An 11,568-nucleotide genomic window follows, 5' to 3' on the forward strand; every position below is an offset into this window, starting at 1 on the left:
CAGGGCAAGGCCGGTGGAGGTGAAGAACTTTTTATCTTTCCTTCATCCTGGCTCTCCTGCGGGGCGGTGCAGCAGCAGAGGTGTGACAGGCACAGCCAAGGTGACCTTGCCTGGGCGGTTCAGGGGCCCGCCGAGCCCCCAGTGATAGGCTTCCCCCCTTTCTCTCGCCTAGTGACTGCGGTAGGGTCAGCCATGCCCTTCTCAAACAGCCACAACCTCCTGAAGATGAAGTTTGCTGCCGAGGACGAGTACCCCGACCTGAGCAATCACAACAATCACATGGCCAAGGTGCTGACCCTGGAGCTGTACAAGAAGTTGAGGGACAAACAGACTTCCAGTGGCTTTACACTGGATGATGTCATCCAGACTGGGGTTGACAACCCAGGTAACGGCCAGGGACCATTCGATCTGCATAACGATCTGTTCTCCCTCCTCACTGGAAGTGCTTCTTGACAACGGCACCCAAGGCTCTTGAGCTGCTGAGAGGCAAATCTCATAAAGCATTGAGAGGCAGCTGGGTTAAAAGAGGCCTTGTTCTCTCAAGCCATGTTCCTTGCTGAGATCTGACCTATCAATTCCCAGACACTTCAATTATGTAACTGCTCTGCTAAATACTTTCAATCCGACCAAAAAAACCCAACCAACTGAACCAAACGTGTTCTAATTATAAAACATCTGTGGGGGAAAAAACAAAATGTGGGCTTACCTGGCTGTTCTGGTCTATCGCTATTCCAGACTGGTTTTGTGATGTTCTCTAGCACTTCTATGGAAAAAGGGGGAGCAGATGTGTTTACGTGTTAACATTACAGTGTTTATTTTTACTCTAGCAATATCAAAATGGCCCAACTAAATAATCAGAGACTGCCTCCTGATGAGGAGTACCCGGACCTGAGCACCCACAACAACCACATGGCCAAAGTTCTAACCCTGGATTTGTACAAGAAACTGAGAGACAGAGTCACGCCCAGTGGCTTCACCCTGGATGATGTCATTCAGACTGGGGTTGATAATCCTGGTAAAATGCGTTGAGAATATTCTGTGTGAGCCAGCTGAAGTAACTGGTGCTTTTGAATATGGTGACTTTTAAAACTAATCTTGTGGAGGTGGTATTTATGAGCAGGCTACAGAAACGCAGCTCTTGTCTGTAGCAGAAGGAGCAAAAAGCAGAGCATGCTTGCTCACAGCGAAGCATGGTTGTTTAGATATGAAGTTCTCTCTAGTGGTCTGGATTAGCTGTAGTGAAATTGGATGTGCTGTGCAAACCTGTCCTAAACCAAGCTTGATGAATGAGCGTGGTTTGTTGGCAAGGGCTATGGGTTTCCATAGCGCTGCGTTTGACTTAACTGGATGAAGTGTAAAATGTAGGGTCTCTCTGAATGTATTTGTGTAAGAATGCATTGCTAAGTGACTAGACCTACCACTAAAGAACTTGCCTGGTTAGTGCTGTGCTGGAGTACAGCCAAACATCACCCAAACTTAGCTCTTCTGACTTTATTACCACTCCAGGCCATCCCTTCATAATGACAGTAGGCTGCGTAGCTGGCGACGAAGAGAGCTACGATGTCTTTAAGGAACTCTTTGATCCGGTTATCGAAGACAGGCACGGTGGCTACAAACCAACTGATCAGCACAAGACTGACCTGAACTCCGATCACCTGCAGGTATAAACTTCTGATCAGTTACTGATGCTGCTCTGAGGACTGGGTGAAGCTGTTGGCAGCTGCTGAGACTGATGGCTGAGGCTCTGTCCCCTTGGTTTCACCCAGCACAAACCCACAGGCTGTGTCTGGTGCGGTCAGATTTGAGATCTTGCCGCTGCAGGGTGTGAGTGGCTGAGGAGAAGCAGCAGCTGGCCTGCAGCAGGACATGTTCAAGGTGTATTTCCATGGGCTGTGGGCTGTAGTAGCTGAACAACACTGTCCTGGGAGTCAAGGGCTGTTGTAAAACTTAACACTTTCACACTTGGATCTTAAATTATCACCTGGGTGGTCTTGTACTATAGAATAGACATGGCTAGGAGTGAGGATTTCTACCCACTCCATGCATTTCGAATGTTACTGTAGACCCTAGGAATTCCTGATGCTGTGTTGATTGGCCAGCCAGAGGTCACCTTGAAAATAAAACCACAGTAGTGATTGATTCTCATTTTTGAGAGTGAACACCTACCTAAACAAGGGTTTTCCTCACATTGTAACTCCAGATTGCAGATCCAAAGGGTTCTTGAAGCCTCCAAGTTCCAAAGCCCAGACCTTAGTCTGAAATAGCCATAAAACTGGTGCTCTGGTATTCTCTCTATCACCTAGCACGTCTTAGCAGCTGTGGCTTACAAGGGTTGTGTTACATGGATACTTCAGCTGATGCTGAAGAAAACAGTCCTGAAGTAAGACATTGGCCGAGTAGTCATAACTCAAGTATAAGGTGCACGGTTAAATGTACGGGAGCTGCATGTATTTCGGGTCGGTGTGGTGGGAACAGGGTTGTGCTCACTGGTTTCCTCATCTTGCAGGGAGGTGATGACCTAGATCCCAATTACGTGCTGAGCTCCCGTGTCAGAACTGGCAGAAGCATCCGTGGATTCTGTCTCCCCCCACACTGTAGCCGAGGAGAGAGGCGGGCTATCGAAAAGCTCTCTGTTGAAGGTAAAGCGGGAACCGGGTGCGTCAGGGAAACTACTGCTGTCCTTTGCGCAAGAGCTGTTCTCTGCAGTTTGAAAATGCAGGCAGTTGGCAAAAGCCGCCTTCCTCCAGACTTGGGCTGAAGCTGGAGCCCTCCCTTGTTACCTTACAGCTGCCTCAGCAGCGCAGGTTGTAGCTGGGAGCGAGAGCACATGTCAGGAAGTTGGGCTGTGTTAAGTTGACCTTTGCTGATCATGAAAGCTTCTCTCTGTGTAGGGGGGAAAGAGGTTGGTTCATTGTGGCTCAAACCTGAAATGTAACAGGTATGTGGCAACTTCGGGCCTTGAGTCATAGCTGCAGTGTTTTGTGGCTGCTTTTAATTGACTTTCATTAACGTTCAGCTTGCTTAGAGGTGTAGTCTTGCTCCAGATGTGGAGTTGACTGGAATAAGGCCTGGTTTTCAGTGGAACTCTGCAGTTGCAAGGTTTTTTCTGCTCCATGAAGGGAGAGGAGAGGACACACTCAAGGTGCAGTCCTGGAGACTGAGGAATGTTCCAAAACCTCTCAAGGGCAGGGTGTTAGTCCTTGACTGGAATAATGCTGTTTATTATGTTTCTGACCTTGATTCTCCTTGGAGGAAAGCAGTCCACGTCTACAGTTAAGCAGCAGTAATGGTTTTATACTGCATGGGAGGGAACAAAGGCTGCTTGTGTAAGCCTGGAAGGTGCAGACAAATCATCTGATGCTGCCTTAAGTTCTGCAATGCTGCAAAGACTCTGCCATTGCAGATGAAAGCAAAGGGAGGAACCAAACCCAGCAGATCAGACACTGCTGTAGTTTGTGTGTGGTCTCTAAAGCACTGGGAACGTCTGGTGCCTTTGGTCCCATCCTAAAACTGGACTCTGTTTCAGCTCTGGACAGCCTGGAAGGTGATCTCAAGGGGAAGTACTACGCTCTGAGAAACATGACTGATGCAGAGCAGCAGCAGCTGATCGACGATCACTTCTTGTTCGACAAGCCAGTTTCTCCTCTTCTCTTGGCATCTGGGATGGCCCGAGACTGGCCTGACGCCAGGGGCATCTGGTGAGTACACCTGGAAGGACAAGTCCTTCAAAGTCCCTGCAAAGAAATCCTGCTGCTTTGGTTGAGGCTCGTACTGTTGGGCAAAACAAGAGCTTCTGAACTGATGTTACTGAATCTAATGAGAAACTGGGGCGTTGCATCTAAGCCAGCAGAAGATGGACACGGGTTACTGTGCTCCACGTTGGGCTGGCAGGAGCAAGCCAGGTTGGGCAGCCTGTAACCAGAGCCTACCCGTGCAGCACAGGCTGGTGAAGCACCAGGCGAGGATTGAAGCAACTTATGAAAGTAGATATTTTCTAAAGGAGCAGATGTGCCTCTGTGTTCAGCTCTTGTCCCAGGAGCTTGGAGTAACTTGTGCTAACAAACCAGTGCATTGGCTTAGCTCACACTTGATACTGGAGGCATAGTTCCTCCTTCGTAGTATCATTACTTCAGCTTGCAGAAACTCACTGGTGCTGGACTAGCGTGGCTCTACCTGCACTGGTGATAAATTTGTCCCCAGAGACGTGGTGACAGGAGTTGACTCATGCAGAGGTGTGCAATGGATCGATCCTGCTCATCAGATGTAGGTCACCTACATAAAACTGCATCTTGGGAGCTTTTGCAGCATAATTAACCTGCTCCCTTGTAAGCCAAGGGCTAGGTTTTTATCAGCTGAAATGCTCCAATCTTATTACAGGAGCTGCTTCGGTGCAGCCCAGAGGAAGCGTGCTTTGTTCTGTAGGTCACCTTTAAGATTGCATCATCTACCTGCAGATTGCCAGCACCAGATAGCTCTGTCATCTGAGCATGACTAATCTGCAAGGGTACAGTCGTGGTGTTGTCTGCATACATAACTTTCCTCGGGTTAATTTGTGATCTTAATCAAGCTGAGAAATTATCAGTGTGATAATTATTGGTGATAGTAGCTGCTGCAAGCTAGGACAAGAGGGTGTTCAGAGGTCTTCATAGCATCTCTGAAGAGCCTCGATCTAAAATCAATGGTGAAAATGCAACTTGGTTCTCTGGTAAGGTACAAAATGCGGTTTAACAGAATCTGGCAAAATTCTGATGAAAGGTTTTGTTATAAATTGTCGGCGTGGTGTCATTATGAGCGTCATTGGACAGGGCTACCTCAGCATCAAAACTGAGCGCCACTCTGCAAACTGCTGAACGGATGAAATCTCTTAAATGTGTAAGCTTGGGCCATAGCAGAGCTGGGGGGTGACTGGATTTTGGGGTTTGATACTGTGGAACTGGTTGATGTCATGTTATTACTCACTCTGACCTGCTTAGGTAGAGGCCAATGCAAACGGCCCCTGAAATGAGAGGGTTTAAAAATTACTAGCTTAACTCTGTTAGGTCCCGCATGGACAAAAGAAGTAAGATTAACTTATTTGAAGAAGCAACTAAATGAGCCTCCTGAAGTAAAAGCTGCAATGCTGAGTAGTTTGGTGGTGTTAAAATGGTCTTGCAAGTGTAAGATGGGACCAAGTTGTGTTTGCCTTGTCCCCTAGGCACAATGACAACAAGACCTTCCTTGTCTGGATCAACGAGGAGGATCACCTTAGAGTTATTTCCATGCAGAAAGGTGGCAACATGAAGGAAGTATTCACCCGCTTCTGCACTGGGCTGACAAAGGTAAATCCACATTGTATTAGCTGTAGGTACACGCTCTTCTGGTTGGAGCTGAGGATGCAAACTCTTTGAAGCCCCCTCTCGAGTCCCACGTGGTGGTGCTTTGAACACCCTGTTGATGTCCAGAGCTGCAAGGGCTCTGAAATGTCTGTGTTGGCAATTGTGGCTATGAAATCTGGCATAATTGCTCTAATTATCCAAGTGTTTAAACTGTACTTAGAGGATGTCTACATGATTCTGTAAATCAAGCATTGAGGGACCCTGGGTGGGAGGAGAAATCACTTGAATGTGGGCAGGCAAAGCTGGAATGAAGTTTCTAGGCTGGTCTTGATGTGAACTTGAGCTTTATCAGCCCCTTCCCTAATCCTAACAGTCATCCCAGTTTCATGTACACCAAATCAAGCTTTGAATTTCATAGTGTAGTTAAACTTGGCCTGCCTCACTGTAGGGAGGGAGATTAAAGCCTTAAAAGCCCCTCGTTGGTGACCCTTTTTCCCAAACGGAGGGGACTTGTGTGACTGACTCAAGTAGCTGCTCCAACTGTTGTGGCTGTTGCTATGTAACTGCAGCTGTAAATTAGCACTGATGGATGAGCTGCATCCTTCAGAGGACAACCTCCAAACATCCATCCTCTCTATTTATAGATAGAAAATCTCTTCAAGACCAAAAACTACGAGTTCATGTGGAATCCTCACTTGGGCTACATCCTGACCTGCCCATCCAACCTGGGGACGGGGCTGCGTGCCGGGGTGCACATCAAGCTGCCCAACCTCGGGAAGCATGAGAAGTTTGGAGAAATCCTCAAGAGGCTTCGGCTGCAGAAGAGAGGCACAGGTGAGGGGTGGTGATACAGGAACCCAAAACAGAGCCTTTTAGGTGCATGGAGAGAACCAAACCTTAAAATCATGGCCTGAGGGGTGGGGATCACAGAATCACAGAATGTCAGGAGTGGGAAGGGACCCCTGGAGCTCCCCCAGTGCAACCCCTGCCAGAGCAGGGTCACCAGAGCAGTCACACAGGAACACGGCCAGGGCTTTGGGTGTCTCCACACAAGGAGACTCCACAACCTCTCTGGGCAGCCTGGGCCATGCTCCAGAACCCTCACACTCACAAACTTTGGCCTCATCTTCAGCTTGAACCTCCTGTGCTCCAGCTTGGGACCATTGCCCCTTGTGCTGGCATTGGCCATCCCAGAGCAGAGCCTGGCTCCTTCCTCCTGACACTGCCCTTTCCCAATGGATCCCCAGGAATGAGGGCACCCCTCAGGCTCCTCTGCTCCAAGCTCAAGAGCCCCAGCTCCCTCAGCCGCTCCTCAGCAGGAGATGCTCCACTCCCTCCATCACTTTGTGGCCCTGCTGGACTCTTTCAAGCAGTTCCTGTCCTTCTGGAGCTGAGGGCCCAGCACTGGACCCAAGATTGCAGCTGTGGTGTGAGCAGGGCAGAGCAGAGGGGCAGGAGAACCTCTCGAGGACACTGGAGCTGTGCTCATACCCTGCTGTGTGTGGCTGTCTCAGTGTGTCCTGTGCTGAGCACCACGTAAAGTGGACCTGGTGGCAGCTGCTCCTGTTGTAAGCAGAGATGGGAACCCACATTTAGCTGCTGAGTAGGAAATAGCTGCAAGGGGTACTCCTGCAAGTTGGGTTGGTCATGGGTTACAAGAGTAAAGAGCTGGCCCCATGGTGTGCTCAGTGGCTCGTGTTGGCAGCCATGTGCAGATTAATCTCTGCATGCAGTGGCAGCTTGCAGAGTTGTCTTGCTGTGATCCCACCTCAGGCTGGTGAAAGAGGAAGGGCAGAGTTGCCTGCTCTAGCAGTGGTCAGGCACTAATGAACTAAATTAACTAAATCTCTTGCTGCAGGTGGTGTGGACACGGCTGCTGTTGGAGGAGTGTTTGATGTCTCCAACGCCGATCGTCTTGGCTTCTCCGAGGCGGAGCTGGTACAGATGGTGGTGGATGGTGTGAAGCTGCTCATTGAAATGGAGAAACGCCTGGAAAAAGGCCAGTCCATCGATGACCTCATGCCAGCTCAGAAATAAAGCACTTTGTTCTCATGCTTCCTAAGTTATTGGATGATTAATAAAATGTTACTCCAGTTCAAGCCCTTGGGGTCAGAGCCCACTTAGTTACACTGTAGAGAAGTCTTCCATCCATCTGTGTTAGAGTTTATTTTTTTGATGGTTGAAATGTTGCTGAAAATGAAATAAACTATTGTTTTGGCCTGACACGTCTTAGATGTGTTTAACTGAGCATCTCTGGGCTGTAAGTGATGTGGGATTTCAGTGGCTTGGTTTTCTTAGTGCCCGTCTTCCTGGCTGCAGTGTCTGCTCCAGCTGGAGCGTCGTTAAAGCTGTGTTAAAAGTGAGGGTTTAATTTGCTTGTAGTTGCTGTAAACTTGAACAAGTGTTAAACATGAGTCACTGTGGCCGTGCCCTACCTCCAAGGCTCTGATTTGCATGGCTGCTGTAAACTGTCATTACCCTGGGTACAGGGAGCCAGGCTGGCTCCTGAAACTGGGGGGAGATGGCTCTGGATACAAAGAGCAGCTGTTTTAGGATGGGTCCTCCTGGGACTGTGGGGCTGTGCTCTGAGGTCAGACCTCAGCCCATAATAATGCCAAAACTGAGATAGATTGTGGGGAGGAGATCACGTCTTTAATGTAGAGATGTGCAGAGAGTTGGTGTAAGCAATTGCTCTTTTGGGGCTGAATGAGGTGAAACTTCAATCAAACCCATGCTTCTCTCCAAGTGGTGGAAAGGGCAGAGATGGGGGCTGTAAGCTGCCGCTCACAGGAAAATACCAGATAACAGTAGCTTTCTTCAGCTGGCCCATGCACCTAAAACCAAGCAGTGTAGTCAATTGAAACGTGCTAAATAACTGGGAGTTTTTTTTCCAAACTAGGTCTGCTTGCAAGCTCAGGCTGCTCTCTGCGCGTGAGCTTCTGGTGTCGCATCAAGTAGGTCTGTTCCGAGTGTCCTTGTGTCGGGGTGTGTGTGCTTGCTGGGTGGGAGCATCACGTTATTTACCTACAAAAGCAGCTTTTCCAGGTGCAGGGACAGCGAGGGGCAGCGGACCTTTGGTGACAACAGCTTGGGAAGCAGATAGCACCCCTGAACGGCTCTGCCCGCTGCTAAAACCTGGTTTTCCATGGGGAGCGTGATGAAAGGTTGGTGTGCAGCTCTAGATAGGTTTGCACAGAGAACTGCGGCTTGCTTTTGCAGAGGCTGTGATATTTCTGAGGCTGTGATTGCAGGCTGTCACTTGGCTGATGAAGCGATGACTCCAGTTGGGGTAAGCTAATTAAGCTTTGGTGAGGGAAAGGCTGAGCGAACAACTTGGATGAGATTTTTTTAATATAGATTTGTATGTGCTTCAAATTTCACTGGGTGGGGGGGGAGGAGATCACATGTAAGAGTTCAGTTCTGTGCTGGGTGACGTTCCCGTATTTGAGTTAATCAGCACAGGGATTTTTCTGCTCTTGTGAGAGCAGGGAAGGGAAAATGGTGCAAGAGGCAACCGGGTGGCTCTGTATTTTCTTTAGACCCCCCCGTTGCTGTGCTTTGTGCCGCCGTTCACAGACACTTGGCAAAGAGCTGGTGCTGTGTCTTGTAATTGCAGAGTGTTCATTTAGTGGTGCCTCTCCTCAACACGGCGGCGTTACTGCGCTCGCAGCAATTATCTGATGGAAGGAGGTGCCGGAAAACTTGTCTTTTTTATTCCTAGCTATATCAGCTGGACTAATTAAACGTCTCTCTCCTTACGCATCTTGTTTCTCCTGTGTCCTTAGTCCATCAGAGCTGCTCCATCTCTGTCTTGTTTCAGTCCCTGGGTCCCTGCAGCCTGAGGCTGGCTATAAAATTACAGAAAGCAGCAAGGCAGTCTTTATGCTTGCATTCAGCTAGAAAATTTTTCTTTTTAATTGGTTTTCTTTCCACCCACCACCTTTGCTGTGTTCCCTCCTGTTGCTGCCGCAAGGAATAACGCGACGGTGCTTTTGCTTCAGCTTTACACAAAGCAACTGAAAATATTCCAGCGACCAAATGTGGCGTGGCAAAATGCTGGACACGGCGACCTACCCAGCTGGGATGCACTAAAAACCTGCAACTGGGAGATCGCTGCAGCTCCGGGCTTCCCTGTGAAGTTTCAGCTGGAATTTTATCGCTTACAGATTTGGGGGCAGCGACCATCGCCGCTGTTGGGGTGTGGGGAGCGCAGCTGGGCCCTGCCTGCCCTGTCCTCTCCACAGGCCAGCCCGTGGTCCCCCAGCTGCCAGCTCACCCCCCAGAACACGCTGATTTTATAACGTTTTCAAGGAGAAATTCTTTTATTTTTAGTTTATTTTCTTCCAAACGTTGCTGCCTTCCTCAGGGGAGCGGCTGTCTCGCCCCGGCCTGCGCGTGATGCCCGCCCAGGGCAAGGCCGGCGCAGGCCCAGGCCCTCTCAGCACAGGGTCAGTGTGAGGCCTGTGGGGACCCCAAGGTCCTTACTATTAAAAAAAAACCAACAAAACCCAAGCTGCTGGGAAACCATTTCACTCTCCCATTGCACTCACTGGCACCAGACTGCCCATAAATGCTCCTTATTCCACTTCCACGCTGTATCTGCTGGCAGCCATCTGGGCGCGAGGAGGTTTCGGCCCCAGCCGGTCCTCAGGCGAGCGTTGCCATGATTTTACACAACGTGGAATAGCTCAAGCAAGACAGTTTGAGTGGTTTGGGGTTTTTTTTTTTCCCTTTTCTTTTGGCTCCACCCAGCCACCCACCCACACACAAGAAATGCGGTAGCGTGGTGGGCAGGGCGCTCTTCTGGGAATGGAGACGGCATCGCTGCCTTTTCTTCTCCTGTTTGCTTTTGGGTTTCCCCTGGGGAAGCAGCAGTGGCTGCTCCCGCTGCCTTCCCACCTCCTAAAAAACCAGTTACAGCACTGGGAATAGCCCTGGTGACCGATGGCTCCAGCGCTGCACCAGTGGGACAGGGAATTTCTCCATCCCGGGGCTTTGTGGGGTTCCCTTGTCCCCAGTGCTGGGAGAGGACACCCCATAGCACGATGGCCAGAGGTGTTTGGATGTGGAGATACTGGGTTTTCCACCCTTTTTTTTTTGGGAAAATTGTCTTTATTTTTTAATTCAAACACTTCATGGAGCCAGGTCGAGCGCATCAGGTGAGGTGCCACATCTCCTGCACCCACAGCGTGGGGCTGGTAATTAAACTGGCAGCGTGGGCTCCGACCAGGATCGATAATTAACAGGGCAAATCTGCATTACCAGACAGGGTAACAATAAACAGAGATACAGCCAAACCTACCGAGGATTTTTGGTTTTCCTCCTCCACCAAATGAGTAAGACTATGAGTGACCATATGTGTGTGTATGTGTATATATAGATGTATATGGGGATATGTGTGTGTGTGTGTATATATATATATATATATATATGCATATAAACTTTCAAAGGGCAAAATGCCTCATGCTCAACACCCAGGAAAATGGATAGAAAGGGTAACTCTCACCAAAAACGTGAACATTGAGGGGCTTTTTTTTAAATGAATGTCAAAAGATTCAGCTGAAAATACAGCATGGGCAACTCTGAGCTTTCTGTGATGGAATTTCAGAATAAAACCGGAGCTGAAGATTAATTTGAGTGAGATTAATTAATTAATTGATTCATTAATTTAGCTCTGTGAGGACCTTGGCTTCTCATTGAGTTGGGTGCGAGGGTTGGCCAGCAGCTGTGGTCTGATTGCTGTTTCCATGTCCATTTTTGATGGCCAGAGTAAAACTGAGACCAACCTGTGCTCAGGAGGCCTTGGAAGCATCAGTTTATATTTTTCCATATAATAGATGTATTTTTTCCATCTAATAGTTACATTTTTCCATATAATAGATGTATTTTTGCATAGAATAGATGGGGTTTTTTTATTTATTCTGATGGGGTTTGATGGCAGCACTCAAGCACAGCAAACCTTTCCTGGATTACTCAGCAATGAGCAAGACTGGAAATTAAATTAATTAATTTGGCCGAAACCCCATGGTTTTTGGCCTGTTCTGGCAGAGTGGTTAGCACAGGCACTGAGGTTTAAATTTGGGTTAAATTTGGTCTAAACAGTGGCTGTTTGCAGCTCAAAGCTTGGATGGGAGCGCTCATGGCCTCTGGGCATCAGCTCCTCGCCCTGGGAGAGCGACAGATGCCTTTTTATTTTTATATATAAAAATATATATATATATTTGTATGTATGTATGTATGTATGTATGTATAT

The 11,568-nt window shown here is 48.6% G+C and overlaps 1 protein-coding gene across 2 annotated transcripts; it reads left to right on the top strand.

Moving 5' to 3' along the window:
- The first annotated feature begins 173 nt into the window (after positions 1-173).
- On the top strand, positions 174-7,538 carry CKB (creatine kinase, brain). Of its 2 annotated transcripts, none has more exons than XM_010191577.1 (7): positions 174-385; positions 1,507-1,661; positions 2,507-2,639; positions 3,527-3,698; positions 5,195-5,318; positions 5,960-6,149; positions 7,174-7,538. In XM_010191577.1, the coding sequence occupies exons 1-7, from the start codon at positions 193-195 to the stop codon at positions 7,350-7,352; spliced, it is 1,146 nt and encodes a 381-aa protein (XP_010189879.1). In that variant the 5' UTR covers positions 174-192; the 3' UTR covers positions 7,353-7,538. The 2 variants fall into 2 exon arrangements, with proteins under 2 accessions (XP_010189879.1, XP_010189880.1); XM_010191578.1 differs by lacking the exon at positions 174-385 and adding an exon at positions 828-1,015.
- Positions 7,539-11,568: the final 4,030 nt, after the last annotated feature.

This window comes from Mesitornis unicolor, unplaced genomic scaffold, assembly GCF_000695765.1.
Source record: "Mesitornis unicolor isolate BGI_N332 unplaced genomic scaffold, ASM69576v1 Scaffold37669, whole genome shotgun sequence".
Classification (NCBI taxonomy): Eukaryota; Metazoa; Chordata; class Aves; order Mesitornithiformes; family Mesitornithidae; genus Mesitornis; species Mesitornis unicolor.